General features: G+C 38.3%; 1 protein-coding gene across 7 annotated transcripts in view; it reads left to right on the forward strand.

The window, feature by feature from the left end:
- The window catches only part of ern2 (endoplasmic reticulum to nucleus signaling 2), a 95,728-nt gene that overhangs the window by 14,916 nt on the left and 58,781 nt on the right, over positions 1–22,031 (forward strand). For 5 of the 7 annotated variants that reach the window (XM_008405687.3, XM_081605146.1, XM_081605194.1 and 2 more), the window contains exons 4-9: positions 15,700–15,772; positions 15,860–15,932; positions 16,652–16,774; positions 16,870–16,971; positions 17,380–17,439; positions 17,529–17,745. In XM_008405687.3, coding sequence (XP_008403909.2) covers positions 15,700–15,772; positions 15,860–15,932; positions 16,652–16,774; positions 16,870–16,971; positions 17,380–17,439; positions 17,529–17,745 — 648 coding nt within the window. The remainder of the gene's footprint in view (positions 1–15,699; positions 15,773–15,859; positions 15,933–16,651; positions 16,775–16,869; positions 16,972–17,379; positions 17,440–17,528; positions 17,746–22,031) is intronic. The other 2 variants (XM_008405727.3, XM_081605178.1) reach the window with 2 other exon arrangements.

A 22,031-nucleotide genomic window follows, 5' to 3' on the forward strand; every position in this document is an offset into this window, starting at 1 on the left:
TCACATTACTAGTAAATATAATAATTTATTCTCAGGACACATATAGCTGTTCTTTGAAGGCCTCTGATACTTGTTGGAGAACATTAGCGAGCAAACGGTATGAAGAAGGCTAGAGAACACAGCAGACAGGTTGAGGAAAAAACAATATCCTTAGTGTTAAACATCTCAACAAGCTCCTATTGATCCATCATCCGAAAATGTAAACAACATGGCAAAACTTCAGCTTGGAGTAGAAGAGCATTAACAAGAGAATCAGCCAGGAGTGCCTTCGTATCACTGTTGGAGCTGCCGAGAGCTCAGGTGGGAGAATGGGTAAAACAAATAAGTAGTAATGCACTGCACACAACTGGTCTTGAGAAGTTCATTTCCCAGGGAAATTATGTATGATATGGAAAAAGAGGCTAAAATGAACCAGCTTTTCTTTCATACAAAACACCAGCGGATGGCAACATTTAACATTCTACATCTCTGCTGTTAAACATTGAGTGTAGGCCAGCAGCACCATGCTTTTCTTCAGCAAGACAGAGGGAACTCGTCACCCCTGCAGGTCACTCCTGGAACAAAACCTGTTGGAGGATTCAGAAATCTTGAGGTTGGGCAGATATTTACTGACCTGCAGGACAAACATCCAGCCAGAGCTGCAATGACATGGTTTCATGTAAAGAATTTTCATTTATTAGAATGGGCCAATGGAGAGTCTGGGACCAGGCTTCAAAATGGACTTGATGTTGAGATATTTTTCAAAGAACATTGGCAACAATTTCCGTCTTTTGAAGGCAAAGTCAGTTGACCCATACATTAAAGGCACTACTATGTGTTGATATTGCATTATCGCCTGATATACATGAATATATAAAGGTTTGTGGTTGTGACAAAATGGGAAAACCTTAAAGAGGTCTGAATACGTTTGCATGGAACTGTTTGATTGTGTGCCATTGACAAGCTTGACCAACCTATTCCAGGGTTTCCCCCAGAAAACTTGCTAAGCCCAGTGATCGGGGCACCAGCAGTCCATTGTGCTTTTGTATTAAAGATGCCAAGTAGACAGGAAAAGTAAAAATATTACTGGGTAATTATATGTTATGGGGTAACATCACCAGTGAAACACTATTTAAATCCACAACTAGTCTTAAAACAACTACCATATTTTCCGGACTATAAGCCGCTACTTTTTTCCTAAGCTTTTAACCATGCGGCTTATGTGGAGTTTTCTTCAACCACTTGGGGGCTCTTTAGCAGGAAGTGAATCATTGGAAGTCAATATTGAAAATAAAAGAAGTGCCCATTAAAACGAAATTAGGTTTTAATACGGAATTGAAATTTGAGAATGTTGTTGATCAGTTAAATAGCATCGAGGGGGAAAAGATTTTTCATTTTTTAAATACTGGAATCATGAGAATTTGAGTTATAGATATTAGGATCCAATAGATGGCAGTAGTGCAACAATAATGGATGCAAGCTGCCATTGAAATCTAAAGAAAGCAACGCCCATTTTCATTTAGCACATGCTAGTAGCAGATATGAAGTTATCGTTCGGAAACTACCATAATCGGTTAAGTTAAATCTAAACTTAGCAACTTTTTCTTTTTCAACCGTAATAAAAGTAATATTCAATTAACCTGTTATGATTCAAATTTTGGGTGTTCGGGTCTGCATGCTGCATTGTTGTGGAAAACCTACAGCGGCAGAGATATCTGTGGCTTATAGCCCGGTGCGGCTTATACGTGTATGTTTACTGGATTTTTATTTTCTTTTTACATTGGGGGTGTGGCTTATAGTCCGGAAAATACGGTAATCAAAAAATACAATTAAAATGAATATAAATTATTTGCACTTCTGTTTAATCCAAATTAATTCAGGAACCCCCAGGGCTTCAAGGGCTCCATAAATGCTAATATTTTAACACAGACCACAGATATACAGGTCCTTCTCAAAAAATTTGCATATTGTGATAAGGTTAATTTTCCATAATAAAAATTAAACTGTCATATTTTAGATTCATTGCACACCAACTGAAATATTTTAGGTCTTTTATTGTTTTAATACAGATGATTTTGGCATACAGCTCATAAAAACCCAAAATCCCTGTCTCAAAAAATTAGCATATTTCATCCGACCAATAAAAGAAAAGGGTTTTAATACCAAAAAAGTCGACCTTAAAATAATTATGTTCAGTTATGCACTCAATACTTGGTCATGAATCCTTTTGCAGCCTTCAATGGGGCGTGGCGTGGAGGCAATCACCCTGTTTCCCTGCTGAGGTGTTATGGAGGCCCAGGATGCTTCGATGGCCTTAAGCTCATCCAGAGTTTTGGGTCTTGCGTCTCCCAAATTTCTCTTCACAATATCCCACAGATTCTCTATGGGGTTCAGGTCAGGAGAGTTGGCAGGCCAATTGAGCACAGCAATACCAGTGGTTTTAGCACTGTGAGCAGGTTGTGCTGAAAAATTAAATCTTCATCTCCATAAAGCTTTTCAGCAGATGGAAGCATGAAGTGCTCCAAAACCTCCTGATAGCTGCTGCATTGACCTGCCCTTGATTAAACACAGTGGACCAACACCAGCAGCTGACATGGCTCCCCAGACCATCACTGACTGTGGGTACTTTACACTGGACTTCTGGCATTTCCTTCTCCCCAGTCTCTGGCACCTTGATTTCTGAATGACATGGAAAATTTGCTTTCATCTGAAAAAAGTACTTTGGACCACTGAGCAACAGTCCAGTGCTGCTTCTCTGTAGCCCAGGTCAGGCGCTTCTGCCACCATTTCTGGTTCAAAAGTGGCTTGACCTGGGGAATGCAGCACCTGTAACCCATTTCCTGCACACGCCTGTGCACGGTGGCTCTGGACGTTTCTATTCCAGACTCAGTCCACTGCTTCCGCAGGTCCCCCAAGGTCTGGAATCGGCCCTTCTCCACAATCTTCCTCAGGGTCCGTTCACCTCTTCTCGTCGTGCAGCGTTTTCTGCCACACTTTTTCCTTCCCACGGACTTCCCACTGAGGTGCCTTGATACAGCACTCTGGGAACAGCCTATTCATTCAGAAATTTCTTTCTGTGTCTTGTCCTCTTGCTTGAGGGCGTCAATGATGGCCTTCTGGACAGCAGTCAGGTAAGCAGTCTTACCCATGATTGCGGTGTTGAGTAATGAACCAGGCTGGGAGTTTTTAAAAGTCTCAGGAATCTTTTGCAGGTGTTTAGAGTTACTTTGTTGAATCAGATGATGAGGTTAATTGCTCGTTCAGAGAACCTTTTCATGATATGCCAAATTTTTGAGACAGGGATTTTGGGTTTTCATGAGCTGTATGCCAAAATTATCAGTATTAAAACAAAAGACCTGAAATATTTCAGTTGGTGTGCAATGAATCTAAAATATGACAGTTACATTTTTATCATTACATTATGGAAAATAATGAACTTTATCACAATATGCTAATTTTTTGAGAAGGACTTGTATAAATGTAGCATTTGTTTGAGATTATCAATGCTGCTGAATTTGATTTAAAATGGTTTCAGCATACGCAAATTAAAATATTTATATTGGTTAAAATTTAAATTCAAGATTTTAAGGAGCTGGCAAGTTTACTTTTGTAAAAGTTCAAAGAATACTCATATTTAGATTGGTTTGTTGCCATAGCTACAATCTGATGATGCGAGTTTAATCTTTGACTTTGAGCTCTGTTCACAAATACAAATGAGTAAACTGCAATTATAATTGATTGCCTTTTAGATTGGCCAATTAAACTACTCACCCTCTCCCAGATTTCATTAAATCTAACACAGAAGCTGTTAGAGGTGCTGATGTTTTTAGCAGCAAGAGGGGCTCTTAAGTAAAATTTTGCTCAAGGCCTCATACAGCCTTGGACCAGCACCAAGAATCACAGAAGCTGTTGTGGTTGCTCAAGTTTGTTGCTCGAGATTTTCAGATCTCTGCAGTGCCGCGCGCATCAACTCTGGCTGACTAAGTAGACAAAGCATTTGATGTGGTTTGGTGCATTGTTTAACTGGAAATATAATACTAAAAATAATAATAAAATGATATAAAACCAGCGTGATGCGTTACTACGAGGCGAGCGTGAAAGCTCCTTACCGGGCTGAACCTGCATGATGAGGTTAGCACTGGGCTAAAACAAACTGCAAACATCGAGACTAATATGAACAACGTAATCAACGTGAAAACAGCCACATATGAACATGCCTGTAAAGTTGTGCAACTAAACACCATTATAATTATTAAGTGTCACAAATCTTTGCAGCAGCTATCCGAGTTGTAGAGCGGCAGGAGGAGTGCTGTGCGCTGCGCTCTTGACACCAAACGCAGGGCCGTAACGCAGAACCTGGACGCTGTGGGGGCAGAGGGTGTAAAATCCTATTTATAGTTTTCCAGACAATACTGGAACACACAACTTACGAAAGTTTTTTTTCTACTGTTGTAACTGTAACCCAGGCTTTCCCTCTTTAAACCTGCAGCTGGTGGAAGACACCAGCTGCAGGTTTTAAATGTATTTTTATTTTTGTGAGGTGACAGTATGTGCCCTGAAATCACCTTTTAAATAAAATGTATAATTATTATTATATATACTTATGCTGCTTCAAACAAGGACGTTGCCATGGTGACAGACTTCCGAGTAGTTGTACTAATTTACATATGTACTTGTAGGTAGCGACAGAGCGAACCAGCAGCTGCGCTTCATTTCCCGCAAATTAGGATTTATAAAGGAAAGGTGCATGGCCACGTGCATGTGCACGGCTTTATGCATCTGACTTTTTTTGTGCGCCGCACTTTTTAAAATTTTTCTCTACGCCAAGTTTTAGTGTGAAACTGCACACTCTTATGCATGAGGCCCCGGCTATTGAAGAGAAATACTAAATTTAATAAAATAGGTAACAAAAATAATATTTGGTTAAAATGGAATAAAAATGCATGTGCCTCATATAGAGTTTAGTACAATTGCACACTGATTTCTAGTCAATGTGCCACACAATATGGAAGCTATTGAAGAAAACATTTTACATTAAAGTTATTTAAAATAGGACTTGACATTTTAATAGAGGTTGGTGTGTCATGTAAAAGCGTGAATTACCACTTTTTTGTATTAGTAAGGCATTTTTTAACATTTGTTTGACAGGAGTCTTTGGTTTAGAAAGACTCCTGGAGTCTTTCTAAACCAACGGTTTAGAAATTTCTGGAGAACGGCTGGCCAAAATTATTGTTCATAAATTGGATCAACCTTGAGCTAAATGCTGCTTGCTCGGCAGATATTGGAATATCCAATATCCAACTCAAAACTAACTTCACTGCAGTCGGTAACACAATAAAACCACCGAGATAAAGTTTGTTTTGCTCTGTGACCTGTAAAGATGGCACCGAGTGACTGTGCGAGACATAAACGCCCCACAACGTCTGACGCAGTGACGTTGGTTCCAAAGCTCTATTGACCAACAGTAGAGGAGCTGGACATAGAAGGCAGCTCTTCTCATTAACATAATGATGCAGCAGAAAAAAGATAAGCAGAAAAGGGAGAAGCAAAAAAAAAAAAAAAAAAACTTTTCTTGACAAGAACGCATGTTTAGGGGAAATGAAAAAGAAAATGCAAACATTACTTGACGGAAACTAATGTATAAGGACAAGGAAAAACAAAATGTATATTTATGCTTTTATTTCTTATTAAAACATATTTATGATTTTATTTCTTATTAAAGTATGCATTTATGCTTTTATTTCTTATGTCGGTTTTGGTCCTCCATATCAAATAACTTGCAATTAAGCACATCTCAATGTAATTTTCACAGTTGGGTGGCAGAGCGTTGTTAGCAGCGAGTGAAAGTTGAGGAGTAATCAGTAATCCGATTAAAGTAACTATGCCATCGCTGAACTTTACAACATAGACATGATCGCAACCGTGGAGCCTACAAGTTTCACAACCACAGAATGACCATGTCATTCTGAAATCCATCAGACATTAAGTGCAACAAACCAAGAGCACAACAGAAACATCAGGCCACTGGTCACTAATGATGAGACAACACAAAGTCAAAGCAGTTCAGAACCACGGAGAGTGATCGGATCATTTTGACACTATCAATTTCAACTCAAGAGCCTGGAACAGCTAGCAACTGCTGAAGCTACGTTTATTGTTGATGCGTTGAACCGAACACGCAGAGGCACGCGCCGACCGCACCGCAGGGGGAGTGTGTCACCCTATACACCTCTGGATCTTTATAACTTGGCGCGGATTGCGCGCACTGAGTTGCGTTCAGACAAACTGGAAGATGCTCTTGTAGGCGGGTCCAATGTAACCTTAACTATAAATGCCATTGCTGGGTTTCAGCTGATATAGCACCGACGTCACCCATTGCTCATGGAGGGCCAGAAGTAAATTCACCCCATTTATTTCTGTTGATCCAGCATCAAAATGTCTAAAGTTTGTGCCCTGTATGGCTGTTCCAACCGTTCAAATAGAGAGAAAGACATCATTTGTGTGTTTTGAAGGTAGTTGGTCACAAGGGAGTCAATTTTAAAAAAGCTTCCTGAAAAAAAGAGAAAAATGGATTACCAATCTACAAGCAGGACTTGCGGAAAGTAACAATGCCAGAGTTTGCAGCACCACTTTTTAACAGGTAACGATCGCATGGTTTAAATTGTAATTTCAGATATTTTATTGGACAGTTACTTAGAAAGACAAGCATTCATATGTAACGCAAGATATATTATTTTTATGCCTAGCATGGTTGTCCTCAGAGCGCTAATGTTATTAGCAGCTAGCTCAGTGCTGAGTCACGGACAGAACATGTTTATTCAGTGGGACTTTAATGCTAAAAAAATAAAAATAAAAAAGCTAAATGAATTTAATATAACCTATCCAACCATACAGTCACTGTGAGCTGTTACTATTCCCCTACATGCTCTGGCCACGAACAGACACGAACACGGGGTTCTATTTTGTATGGGCTTCGCCCTTTAAGGCGATTAACTAGTGGGTTTATCCCTCGCGTGCAGCACAGCACTTAAAAAATGCTTAGTCCACGCCCATCTACAGGGTGAGCCCCACCCCTGTCTATAAATAATGGCCAGACCGGACAAACGGCTCCCTTTTTTTCTTCAGCGTACAAGCACTGTCTTAAGAGTGAAGGTGTCTTCCAGTGGTACGGTCCGTTTGTGAGCGTCTTGTCAGACGGGGTACATCATGTCCAGGGGCGGATCTAGAAAAATATTTATAGGGTGGCAAGAGGGGGGGGCAGGGATTTTTTCAGGGATGGCAGCATATGCCAGCATATCAGTGATTCTCGAGAATAGGGACAAAACAGGTCCTATGGATAAAGCACAAAATTTGAATCAAATATACACAAAATAAAATTTTTTCAAATATCTGACTAAACTAACCTGGGTCATGTGAGCACAACAATGTATATTTTCCAGGTATTTGCTGAATGTTTTTTTATTTTAAACATTGTAGTCAGTGGATGATGCCTGTAAAAGCCCTTGTCCAGGAGCAGAACTCAATACATTATAATAGTTTAAAATAATTAAAGAAATACTAAAATGATATATTATGACAAGTATAAGTAGTCATATAAATCATTATAAAGGTATCAAATTGAATTAAAAAGGATTTTTATATATTTTCCAACTCCATTGAAATTTGACCCTAGTTTTTGACAACACCGTCAGAAATGAAAAGAATGTAAAAAAAAATTAGGCATTATTGGGGGCACCAGAACTTAAGAGGACCCCATGACCACTTCCTTTCTCTTTCTTTGCTGAGAGGGCTAGTTAGCTCTGGTTAGCTTAAGTTATTCTTTAATTTTTTCTTCTTTTTATTCCTAAGTTGCGCGTCATAACCATGATGTGTCAACACCATAACTGACAATTTACAAAACTTTGACATTTTGTGAAATAAAGCTTAATTTTTGGGCTGCACAGTGGCACAGTTGGTAGAGCTGTTGCCTTGCAGCAAGAAGGTTCTGGGTTCGATTCCCGGCCTGGGGTCCCTCTGCATGGAGTTTGCATGTTCTCCCTGTGCGTGCGTGGGTTTTCTCCGGGTACTCCGGTTTCCTCCCACAGTCCAAAGACATGACTGTCAGGTTAATTGGCCTCTACAAATTGCCCCTAGGTGTGAGTGTGTGTGTGCATGGTTGTGTGTCCTGTGTGTCTCTGGCGACCTGTCCAAGGTGTACCCCGCCTCTCGCCCAAAACGTTGGCTGGAGATGGGCACCAGCACCCCTCCCGACCCCACTGAGGGAAAAAGGGTGCAAGAAAATGGATGGATGGAAGCTTAATTTTGATATATTATAAAGATTTCATGGACCTGATGAGATACAACATGGCCTCCGTCAGAATAACATCATATAAATTGAGGTAGTTTGGCTTTTTGTCAACTCCAGAGTTGTGCAATTAATTCATTTTAATGTATTTTACATAAATTGCATTACTTCACATTTACCAAGTTTTTCATTTTACTCACTAGTTTGTCACCACCTTCAGTTCTGTGTCAACTCCGTCATGCAGTGTCAACTCCGTCAGATGGACTTTTGTTGTTTTTTGTTTTAATATTTTGTTTCTTGAGAAGCATGTCTGTAAAATGAGTAAAAATATCACTATTATGGTCATTAAAAATTATTTTTTATTTATTTTTGTCAGATGGTGATGACAACTTTCCATGTCAGGTTGATTAAAAATTAAATTTAAAAAAAAAATTGTTGCAACTGGGAGCCTGTACCTTAGCATCTTTACATTTCCAAAACATTTTTTGTCATATTTTTTGTACATAAGGTTGAGAAATAAAAATAAATTATGTGAAAATTAAAACCCATTTTGTCCCTATTCTCAAGAATTACTGATATATATGCTAAAAAAAAAAAATCCCTTCTCACCCTCCGCGGGTGGTCTCTCTCTTTCATCCTCTGAGCTCGGGTCCTCTGCCAGAGGCCTGGGGACTTGAGAGTTCTGCGCAGTATCTTGGCTGTGCTTAGAACTGCACATTTCTGGACTGAGATGTTTGATGTTGTTCCTGGGATCTGTTTTAGCCACTGCTCCAGTTTGGGGGTGACTGCCCCGAGGGCCGTATAGCTCGCGCTGACTGTATAGCTCAATGGGTAAGTCACAAGTCTTTCACCTGGGAGACCCGGGTAAAAATCCAGGCTGGGGCAAAAAAAAAAAAAAAGATACAACAGTAACAGTGTGGGTCCTTAGGAAAGACCCTTTGAGTTATATAACCTACTTCATACCATGAGAGACACTGATAAGCACGACATGCCGGCTCACGACTGAGGATTAAATATCATTTCTTAATATAGTATAGTTAATTATTTTTATGTCTTTCATACTTCCTGTTAATTGATATGTATTACTGGATTGGACAGCACCTATTAGTCGCTGATTCATTGAGTTATGTCCAGAAAACCATTTTACCCCAATACAGGACGAGCAGAAATCTGTCACAAAAATATTAGTAGCGCCATCATTTGTTATCAGATATATTAAATACGACTTAAAATAAAGAGGAGAAAACTGATGTTCGATAAATTCTCCGTGATACAAATCTATAAGCAGTTTTGTTTCTGTTAATTCTGTCAAGATCCAAGAAGGGGCAAATTTCTCTTATATTGGTCAATCGTTTTATTTTAAATATGCTGTAGGAGCTGTAGTTTGATTAGTTCAGTTTTTATTGCTTGTTTAACTTTTATGAATTACAGCGGCTGCGGTGCGCCACAATAAAGGTACAATAAAGCTGATAAACGGAACCAACCACCACTTCTATTCTGCCTTTTCTTGCTCTGTGTGTCGACTTTACACGGACCCATTGCTATGGCAACCGTCAGACAACAGCTAAATGAGCAGATAGAGCAGAGATTACCGATCAGGGGTATCAACACCAAAAAACAAACATTTCCCACACAAAAAAGTAGCAAAAACACCAGAAGAGAACATTCAGTCTGTTACATTATGCTGCTAGGCTTGATGTCTATATTGTCATTATTAATATATTTTCGCCTGAGCACAGCAGTGCTTGATTAGCCGATTTAAACACCTGCTCTACTGATGACTTGGTGGGCAGGTTGACCTGTTTTAGTGCTAATGGAACCAAAACACACCTAACTGCGCAGCACATGTTAAGGTTATCAAATAGAAGACTAGCAACAGTTAGGCTAGCATAACTGATCCACTGCTCACTTGTTCAATGTTTTCTTTAAGTTAAAACTTTTTCCTCACCTGTTAAATCTGAAGCCCTTGTTATCTAATTCATAGGGTTGAATTAACCGCTAAATATTGCGTCCATTTTTCAGATTCTTTGCGTGACTGTGGTGATTTTCTGACCACCCATAATGTTGACTCAATGGACAGAAATGGCGCAGGTGTGGCGCACGATAAGTCACGTAATGTCCAGTTCAGTAATTTATATCCATCCATATCAATGCTGCTGCCTCGAGCTCTATCCTTCTCTTGCACTTCCCGCTACTCAGCAGTAGGTGTCAGGTTACATTGTGTTGCATTCAATGTTGTCTGAATAAAGAGATCCATGCGCTTAATGTCCGATTTCTCATAACCATTTATTGAAATCATAGTTGCCAGCTGGGGTGGCAGCAGGGGTGGCAAGGCTCTCATTTGGGGTGACAACTTTCAAACTGATATAAAACACCTTTTAATATAAGTTTCTGTTTTGACATGATCACAGAACTGACAAAACTGAAGAAGATGCGAAGCTGAGCTCTCCTAAGGACATCATGCCTTGATAACACCTCTATCGGACTTTGCCAGGGGCTCAGTAACATTTCTTCATGGCCCTTTGACGTCACCGGCATCACTCGGGTCTTTGTTTTGCCTATTGTTTTGTCTGAATGTTGCCATTTGCCCTAATGTGTCCCTTCCTCTTTTTTGTTTTAGGTGGAGTACTCCCTATTTAACCCAGAAAAGGATTATTTTAGTTTATTAGTAATATCAGAAATTGTGGCGTACGCACCATTTAGATCAATATTATACAGCCCACAAATGGAATCAGAATTAGAATAACTACGAACTTGGAATCCAGAAATACTTAACAGGAACAGTCACTGCTTAGTTTATATTACTTTAACCCAGAAAATGATTTAGAACAAACTTAGAATTGTGGAGTACTCACTTAAACCCAGAAAAGGAATTAGATCAGTCACTTTTTAGCTTATTTTATCAGAAACTGTAGAGTACTCACTATTTAGAAATGGAATTAGATACTTAGCAGCCCTGAACAGGAGCATTTAGTTTACATACTTTAGAACATTAGATTAGTTTTCTTTCCTTTGGTTTGTTATTTTGTTTGCATTTCCTTTTAACTCATATAAAGTACTATGAATTGCCTTGTTCCTGAAAATGTGCTATTTCAAGAAAATTACCATACTTTACTATGAACGTGTTAATCTAACACAGAACAGTGTAAAGTATACTTTTAAAATACTACAGGCAGAGTGTGTTGTGGTGGTGCAGGGGTTAAGCACAACCCACATATGGAGGCTCTAGTTTTCAATGAGGCCGTCATGGGTTCGCTTCCCAGTCTTCCCCTTCTCTCATTACCCACTTTTTTGTCAATTTACTACCAAATAAAAGCCACTAGAGCAATTAAAACCTTTTCCCCCCCCAGAAACTACTGGCCATCAATAATCCCCAAATTCATTTTAAAAGACATTAGATGCCACTTGAATCTACAAAAACACCAGCACCAGTTGCAGTATATAATCTACTTGTATTTCAAAACATCAAACAGCACTGACAGTATACAATACTCACGGTACTTTGCACTGAAGGTGAAGCTTTGAAAGTTCATTGAAAGCGGCCACAGATGGTCTTGTGATCACTGTTGTTGAAGTGTCTTTGGTGCTGCTCTTGTTTTCAACAACATGAAGGAGGAAGACTTCCAGCCTGGAAGAAAAAAACTGGAAAAATAGCAGAAACATTAGGATAATAGATACATATTTTAAAAAGAAGTGTGAGCACAACTAATCAGACCCACCTGTGTGTCACCATCATATTCATTCAAATTACTCTGCCCACCCGGTTTACAAGATAAAGCATTAAAAAGTCAGAAATAATTACTAAAGAAATTAGTCAGCTTATAGAAACATTTTTGGACAGCATTAAAAGTCATGCCAACCTTCTGAAGAAATGTGTTGAAGTCATCATAACAGGCTTCAGTCACCAAAATGACATACTAATAATAATAATAAAAAAACATTTTGGCAGTTTTTAGATATGCCACAGGTACAAAGCACCAGAGTCAAATTTCTCAATTGCCTCCTCAATGCATAGATACGTTCTCCAGAGTCCTGCTAATCACCTAATTATTCTATTCAGGTGTGGTGCAGCAGGGGCACATCTAAATGTTGCAGGACAGTGAGGACTGGAGGACTGGAATTTAACACCTGTGGAATAGATCAAGCCAACTGTCCAGCACAGCCACTCCCCCATTTAGCTGTCTACAGCCAAAAACTTAAAGAAACCGACATCCGCAGCTAAATAATGTAACTCAAATGGCCTCCAGATTTTCCTGACAGTTTTAATGTTCGGTTAAGATAATAAACAGTTTTATTCAGTGATATCCAAACAAATAAACGTACGTTAAGCAAACTATGTATATGAATCGATACTCTTGCGTAAACAGAAAATTAATGCCTCCCAGTGATTCTTGAGGATAGGGACAAAACGGGTCCTATGGATAAAGCACAAAATTTGAATAAAATATACACAAAATATATTTTTTTCAAATATCTGACTAAACTAACCTGGGTCATGTGAGCACAACAATGTATATTTTCCTGGTGTTTGCTGAATATTTTTTTATTTTATACCTTGTAGTTGGTGGCTGGTGTCTTTAAAATTCCTTGTCCAGGAGCAGAACTCAATACATTATAAGAGTTTAAAACAATTAAAGAAATACTAAAATTATATATTATGACAATTAAGTATAAGTAGTCATATAAATAATTATAAAAGTATCAATAAATTGAATTAAAAATAATTTTTATATATTTTCCAACTCCATTGAAATTTGTCCCTAGTTTTTGTCAACACCGTCAGAAATGAAAAGAATGTAAAAAAATCAGGCATTATTGGGGGGCACCAGAATTTCTGAGGACCCCATGACCACTTCCTTCCTTTTCCTTTGCTAAGAGGGCGAGTTAGCTCTGGTTAGCTTATGTTATTCTTTAGTTTTTTTCTTTTTTTTATTCCTAAGTTGTTTGTCACAACCATGATGTGTCAACACCATAATTGACAATTTACAAAACTTTGATGACATTTTGTGAAACAAAAACTTAATTTTGGTATAATGTAAAGATTTCATGGACCTGATGAGCTACAATATGGCCTCCTTCAGAATAACATAATATAAATTGAGGTAGTTTGGTATTTTGTCAACTCCGTCAGAGTTTTTGTGACTCTGTCAGTGAAATTGTTGACACATGATCATTTTAACATGGAACTTACCTTGTTATAATAAGCTCCAGCCATTCTGCTGCCTCTGCTCCTCAGGCAAACATGTGACGCAGTAGCGGAACAAGTCGGCGTTGGACCGACTTGTTCGGGGACGGGGCTAATGACCGAGCCCAAATAATAAAGCTCATGATAATTTAACTTTACAACATGCAACAGCGGAGCTACCAAGATTCATCACCACACTATTCGACTATGTCATTCTGAAATCCATCTGACATGAAGTACAACAAACCAAGAAAACAACAAACATCAGGCTAATGATGAAATCTAATGATGATCACTAATGATGAAACAACACAAATTCAAATCATGTTAACCTAGTCCGTAGAAATGCTCTAGCTAGTTTGCCATTTGTTTCCAAGTGACTGATGATGACGTTGGTGACAAGCTTTACCCAGAATGCACCTGGAGACAATAAGGACAATTCATTTGTAGTTTTGTGTGTCATAAAGTTAAATGTAAGAGTGAAAATAAAGCCAGTCATGTAAGCACAATATTTTATTCAATATTTTACACCCACTATGTCACTAAAATCAGTCAGTCTGGTAAAGTTTTTAGCAACCATCAGTCAACAATGGGGCACCCTACTATATAAGCTACTGGGGCATTGTACACAGTTTTTAACAGGAGAGGGCCATCCTTTTACAGCTCTAGTCAGATGTGATTAAAAAAATTGGATCCCTGAAGGCATGTTTTGCCTCCCATCTGGGCCCCTCTCTGGTCCTGGGTTAGGGGCCTGCTGCACCCCCCACCCTTCCTGTAACTCCTCCCCTGAAGTGACGTCACAAATACCGTATTTTCCACACTATAAGGCGCACCTAAAAACCTTCAATTTCCTCAAAAGCCGACAGTGCGCCTTATAATCCGGTTCTCCTTATATACGCTCAATATTGGTCCATACAGTCATATGAAAAAGTTTGGGCACCCCTATTAATCTTAATTATTTTTATCTCTATATATTTGGATGTTTGTAACAGATTTTTCAGTTTGATATATCTAATAACTAATATAGACAGTAATATTTCAGTATTGAAATGAGGTTTATTGGATTGACGGAAAATGTGCAGTACGCATTAACACAAAATTTGACAGGTGCAAAAATATGGGCACCTCAACAAAAAAGTGACTTTAATATTTAGTAAATCCTCCTTTTGCAAAAATAACAGTCTCTAGTCGCTTCCTGTAGCTTTTAATGAGCTCCTGGATCCTGGATGAAGGTATTTTTGACCATTCCTCTTTGCAAAACAATTCCAGTTCAGTTAAGTATGATGGTCGCCGAGCATGGACAGCCCGCTTCAAATCATCCCACAGATGTTCAATGATATTCAGGTCTGGGGACTGGGATGTCCATTCCAGAACATTGTAATTGTTCCTCTGCATGAATGCCTGAGTAGATTTGGAGCGGTGTTTTGGATAATTGTCTTGCTGAAATATCCATCCCCGGCGTAACTTCAACTTCGTAACAGATTCTTGAACATTATTCTCAAAAATCTGTTGATATTGAGTGGAATCCATGCGACCCTCAACTTTAACAAGACTCCCAGTGCCGGCACTGGCCACACACCCCCAAAGCATGATGGAACCTCCACCAAATTTTACAGTGGGTAGCAAGTGTTTTTCTCGAAATGCTGTGTTTTTTTGCTGCCAGGTATAACACCTTTTTTTATGACCAAACAACTCAATCTTTGTTTCATCAGTCCACAGGACCTTATTCCAAAATGAAGCTGGCTCGTCCAAATGTGCTTTTGCACATCTCAAACGGCTCTGTTTGTGGCGTGCTTGCAGAAACGGCTTCTTTCGCATCTGTGTGATTGTTCCGCTCTCCAGCTTTAAATGCATAAACTTATTTCTAACCTTTTAGAAATAAATCTGCTCCGCGAGTGAAACGCTCAGAACAGAGATGCTTGCAGTCCGACTTAAAGATTTATCAAAAGAAAAAAAAAAAAGCGATTTTTTTTTTTTTTCTACAATTAGTAATTTTTCTAAAAATAAAAACAAGCAACGCTTAGCCTGGTGGGGGACCTAGCAAAGCTTGGCTGGCCGCCAGGCTTATAATACACTGGGGGAAACACTGTATTCCTTACATTATGTTTGGCTGATCTTTTGTTTAAATGCCATATTTGTCTGGAACTTTTTGGTGATTTGTAATTGACTAATTATTAACAAAGCAATAATGTTAGAAATTATAAAGATTTTTGACAGGTTTAACTGTTTTGTTTCTGTTTCTAAAATGTAGGCCTGGTTTTCTCCCAGATCCTAACGATGGCAGTTTGTACGTCCTTGGTGGAAAATATAAGGAGGGCTTGATGGTAAGATTGTTTATATTGTGTCACATTTTCTTTTGTATTTTTTATTTTTTTTGTCAAAACAAGCATGACGGTTTTCTCTTTCCACAGAAACTGCCTTTTACCATCCCAGAGCTGGTTCAATCCTCCCCCTGCAGAAGCTCTGATGGCATGCTCTACACAGGTCTGATCTTATACATTTCCCATCAATTTCTGATCTTTCTTTCATTGTAAATTGTCCTAAAAGAAGACAAATACTTTTTCAAAAGTCTAGGGTCATTCCTAATTTCATTTTATATTTCTCCCATGGAGACTGAACTTCTTTGATTATGTTAGGTGATCTTGATCATCACAGTTCTTTAAACTTTCTTAAGTTTTTTGTTAATAGTTTTTTTCTGGACTTTGGCTGCTTTTTTGCTCACTTTCTGCTAGAGCGACAAGTAACGATTTTATTATTAATCGATTATTCTATTGATTATTCTGATGATTAATCGGATTAAAAAATTGGCATATTCAACAGATTTTTCATTCAACCTCTTTAGCCATTTTCCTGCAATATTAGAATATATATTACTTTTTTTAAATAAGAAAATAAACATGTTATTGCATAAATGTAATAACAGCATTCCTTTATTGAATTTGAACCAGGTAGAGCTAAAACTGTCTCTTGATGAGAGAGTGACACAGAGAGAGAGTGTGTGTGATACAGTTGGAGAAACGTCTGGCAAGAGCCAGACGTTTGGTTTGCTTCCTAAGAAGGAAGCAAACCATACAGTTTTACTTTTACAGCATAGTGCTGTATAAACACACCTTTCTGCTGTTTGTAGATAACCTTCCTTCTTGGTGTGTGTGTGTGTGTGTGTGTGTGCGTGTACGTGCGTGCGTACGTGCATGTTTACACAGGAAAAAAACATGACGTGTGGTTTGTAGTGGATCCTGAAACGGGCGAAAAGCAAACAAGTTTAACCACCTCCTCCTCTGAGTCCATCTGTCCCAACACTCCTTTGCTCTACATTGGACGCACCGGTCTGTCGCGCACACACACAGCACTTCAGGAGCCAGGCTCATGTGAGCCTGACTCAATTAGTCTGAAGTTAATGAGTGTTTCTCCTTGTTTCCAGAGTATATGGTTACCATGTTTGATACTAAGATACAAGAGCTTCGATGGAACGCTACGTACAACGATTACTCTGCTCATCCTTATGATGAGAAGCAAAGCTACAGTACGTCTCTATGCACAGATTCACAAAGTTAAACCAATAGTTTGTTCAACAACTTCTGCAAAAAATATTTGTATCTGTTGAACTTTTTTAAACTTTATCAAATTACAACCATGAAACTCACTGTATTTTCTTTTCTTATGTTTTAGACCATCACAAAGGATATATTTAAACAATAAGTTTCTTGGTGCTTTTGCATAAAGGTCTGGTCTGGAATTCCTGACTTTGTTGACTTCACAAGATATTTGGTTGCAGTTGTTTTTTTAAGGCACTTTCTGCTAGGGTGCCCCTCACCTCTTGCTTGCCATGGAGACGCTGCACTTTCTCACCTTCTCCTCTGTTAATGAAGAGAGCAGTACACAATGTTATACTGCCAAGTCCTAGAACTAACTTTAAGTAATCTTTCTCCAGAAATGGCTCATCTGGTGTCTAGTGGTGATGGTCTGGTGGTGACCGTTGACCGGGAATCAGGTAGGAGGATCTGTGTGGATTATACATTTCCTGACTCTTATCTCAGCCGTCAAGCAGGGATTTGAAGTGTTCGTGATCTTGCTATTCAGGCGATGTCCTGTGGACTCAAAACTACGGTTCACCTGTTGTAGGGGTATACCTCTACTATGAAGAGTCACTGAGACACGCCCCTCACCTCTCGCTTGCCATGGAGACGCTGCGCTTTCTCACCTTCTCCTCTGCTAAAGACCAGACAGAAGCACACTCTACGTTAAAATGGAGCTACCAGTTTGTGACAGAGCAAGCCAGAACACAAACCCAACTAATGTAAGTACATTTCCATTGCTCCCATTAAAATGAAGATTGTGTCTGGTAGGTACAAGTTTCCAGGAGGATATGTGCAAATAGTTGGATCTGCAAGAAGACTTCGTTGTAGGGCCAAACGTTAATGGCATGAAACTCAACTTCATGTTTGTTATGAAATCTATAAAGAGAGACTGGAAAGCTATCACTCTACACTAACACATGCAAGGGAAAAGTTCTTTGTGGAAATCATAAACAATGTCAATATCAAATTTATTTATATAGCACTTTAAAACAGGTATAAAACTGCACCAAAGTGCTGTACAAGAACGACAACACAAATAACAAAACAGAGCACAAAACAATACATCAATTAAATGCCAAAGAGTAAAAATGAGTTTTAAGAAGCGATTTAAAATGATCCAGGCTGTGGGCAGATCTAATCTGGAAAGGTAAGTTATTCCATAAAACAGGAGCAGCAACAGAAAAAGCTCGATCTCCTTTACTCTTAAGTCGAGTCCGAGGAACTGTCAGTAATAACTGATTATTAGATCTTAAAGTTCTGGACACAGACCGGAAATTTAAAAGGTCCCGAAGATAAGGGGGGGCTAACCCATTTAAAACTTAATAAGTTAACAAAAGAATCTTAAAATCTATTCGATAAAAAACAGGTGTAACAGTTATGGGCTACGCAGCTAACTGCGGCTACAAAAGCAGTATCAGAAGATGGTTCTTGAAGGAGCCTGAGGTGTGAATGAAGACAATCACTGTTTTAGTTTTGGTGTTTTTTGTATTGATGATAGGGGGGGAAAAAAACAACAACAAACAATTACAAATACACAATGAGGGTCAAATTAATTAAAATAAATAAATTCAAAAGATCAAAGTTCTTGTCCTTAGCTCGCCATCCTTTGCTCAGAAGATGATCTGAGAATCTGATCCATCAAAAAAAAACCCGACCTAAAAGGCCAAAAAAAAAAACCCATTAGGCGGTTTATCAACAATAAGTATGTGCAAACACACAAATACAATAAATATCAAATTCAATAATTAAACTAAACATTTCAGTCAGGTTAACTTAACCATAATTTAGATAAACAAAAAGAATAATCATATTTCAAACTAATCAATTTAAGGTTAAAGTTGAAATCAAAGTTCACTTTCAAAATATCAATCAAGAGAAAATAAATCAACTCAAAATACTCAAGCAGTGTGAGGAAAAAGAAAATATACTGCGCAATATCAATTTAAATGTAGCTACATCCTATTTTCAATCAATTTCATTACAAAAGTAATGAAATCTTTCACAAAACTATCAATTACCTTTCAGCAGAGAGTGCTAGACTGCGATCAGCTGAATCCTGGTGACAGCCCAGGTAACAACTGCCACAGTTCTAATAAAAAAATGCTCCAATGAGCAATCGAGCAAAACTTTCATGCTGAACAATACTGCTATCAAAAAAGCAAACTCACCAATAGTTCAAATCACTTTCAGAGATTTGGGTGAATTTTCCAAGGAGAGATGATCAGCAAGACGCCAACAGCCAGTCACAATCACAGTGGAACAGGTGGTGTTTTAAACTGCGCTGAGGCGGGGCTTTAAATAAGTTGAAGAGTTTGGGGGCAAAACAGGAAGTGGGCCCGTAAAAATAAAAGTCTGACTAATTGACTAATTACGGGTTACACAGGCAACCGGTGTAAAGATGCCAGAGTTGGTGTTATATGGTCATGCTTCCTGTGAGAAGCCGTGCTGCTGCGTGCTGGATCAGTTGAAGTCGCTGAATCTGTGATTTATCCATCCCTCTATATAAAGAGTTGCAGTAATCCAGAGGAGTTGTTATGAAGGCATGGATGAGTCATTCAAAGTCCTTAAAACAGAAGTAAGATTTAACTTTTGCTAAAAGCCGAAGGTGGTAAAAACTCGACTTAACGACAGAACTAACTTGTTTGTCTAACGTTAAAAAGCTGTCAAAAGTGAAACCAAGATTCCTAGCAGAGGTTTGATAAGACCGAGCTAAAGAACCAAGAATCTGATCTGAGTTTGTAGTCTGAAGTTTTTGACCAAATAACAGAACTTGAGTTTTGCTCTCATTGAGGTGAAGAAAGTTTTTTTTCATCCAAAACAAACAAACAAAAACATTAACAATGCTCAAGCTTTATTTGCAACAGCTGACAGGCTCACAAACCCTCCTGTGATTGTACCACCTGAACTCCAATCAAACACGGCCTGCAATAAATTTTCTAACTTCTTTGAAGAAAAAATTAAAAAAATTAGAGGATTAATCTGCACATAAATCTAAATCTAGTACCAATGCTATGTACAAACATAACAAAACATAAATAATGACTCAGTTTCAACTACTTAACTATACAAATTTAGGATAAATTATAAATAAATTAAACTCCACTCAATGATGTCTTGATAAAATATCCACAACTTAAGAAAGTTCTGTCTGTTATTCCATCTGATCTGACTCAAACAGTAAACTCATCCTTCTCATCTGGGGCCTCATCCATAAAAGAGTGAGCAGTTTTCACACTAAAACTTGGCGTACGGAAAAATTTAGAAAAGTGCTGCGCACAAAAAAACTTGGATGCATAAAGCCGTGCGCACGCACGTGGCTGCGCACCTTTCCTTTATAAATCCTAATTGGAGGGAAATAGAGCGCAGCTGCTCTCCCGCACTGTCGCCACCCTTAAATACATATGTAAATTCATATAAATACCCGGAAGTCTGCCATCACGTGAAGCAATAACCATGGCAACATCCTTGCTTGTAGCAGTATAAGTATTTATAATAATAATAATAATAATAATTCTATATTTTATGTAAAATGTGCTTTCAGGGCACAAGGTCACGTCACAAAAACAAAAATAATAAATTTTAAAGAAAAAAAATCCAAATTAAAAAAATAAATAAGAGATCGTGCAAATGCCTGTTTGAACAGTCACACATCCAGCAGGGATTTAAAGAATGACAGCTTGTCAGAGAGCCTTTTGAGTGGAAATGTGAACGTTTATGCTAAATAGTAGAATGATGTGCAGAAGTTGTACATTTACAGAATAGAGATGCTTTCCGTCCATAAAGGCACATTCTCACAAAGCGAGCGGCTCCACTGAAGGATGACTGCAGCTGGACCAGTACTGGTACCACACGGCTCCTTCTTTAAGTTCTACTCGGAGCTCCAGGATAATCAGTCCAGGCAATCTAAACGCTAATAAACCATCATCAACATTTCCCAGCAGACCAATATGATCTCTGATCAATCGCTCCCTCTGAATCCTTCCATTGGAAATGTTCTCCATCAGAGCCAAAGCGCTGTGCCACAATTACGTTGTGCCACGTATTAGGTGTGCCCCCTGGCACAGCTACTTATGTATGTGTGATTGTATACACACTTTGATCACCTTAAAATATTCAAACCTGTTTGGAGATAATCTGCTGATCCAACCCTGTTTTCTTTTTTTAGTGAGAATGAAATTACCCCATAGATGCATTTCATGCGCTCTGGTGCACAGACCAATGTGTTGCATCTTTTTGAGACAAAAACTGAGGAAGAGTACTATTTACATTAGAGTGAGGTTTTCGCATCTTTTTATTTTTATTTTCTTTATTTTGTGTGGGTGTTATGTTATTGTCTGAGGATAAATGAGATTCAATTGAATCATTTACCTTTCTTTAAACAATAAAATATTAAAATCATGAAAAAAACATCGGGTTTGATGCTTCTTGGTCTAAATAACTGAATGTCGTCAGATTTCAGTGTATTTAGGTGAGTTTTGACGTTTTGTAGTTTTATATTGTCCACAGAAAAAGTTTGCGTGGCTGCCGCACATTTTTACGCCAGTGAAAAAGTGTGTGTATATTTACGCAAACTTTGATGCAAAGTTAATTTTTATACATTCCGACTTGTGCGTAAAATATGGTGCCACACATTTTTTGTGCGCACACAGCTTTATACATGAGGCCCAAGGTGTTTTCCCCCAGGGTTTAAAAACAGCGGTTATCAAACCACTGATAAAAAAAAACAATCTGGATAAATCACTACTGCAGAATTACAGGCTGATCTTCAACCTTCCATTCATCAGCAAAATTATTGAAAAAATTGTTTCAATAGTTAAAAAGTTTAACAATTACCAATCACTTTAACACTTTTGACAAGTACAAGTACTTTGTTACTGTACTTAAGTAGAGTTTTCGTGTATCAGTACTTTACTTAAGTAGATTTAATAATGGATAATTTCTACTTTTACTCCACTACATTTTACAGTATCTGTACTTTCTACTTCACTACATTTCTAGAAAACTG

Source organism: Poecilia reticulata, chromosome 1 (genome assembly GCF_904066995.2).
Source record: "Poecilia reticulata chromosome 1, P_reticulata-male-v2, whole genome shotgun sequence".
NCBI classification, from domain to species: domain Eukaryota; kingdom Metazoa; phylum Chordata; class Actinopteri; order Cyprinodontiformes; family Poeciliidae; genus Poecilia; species Poecilia reticulata.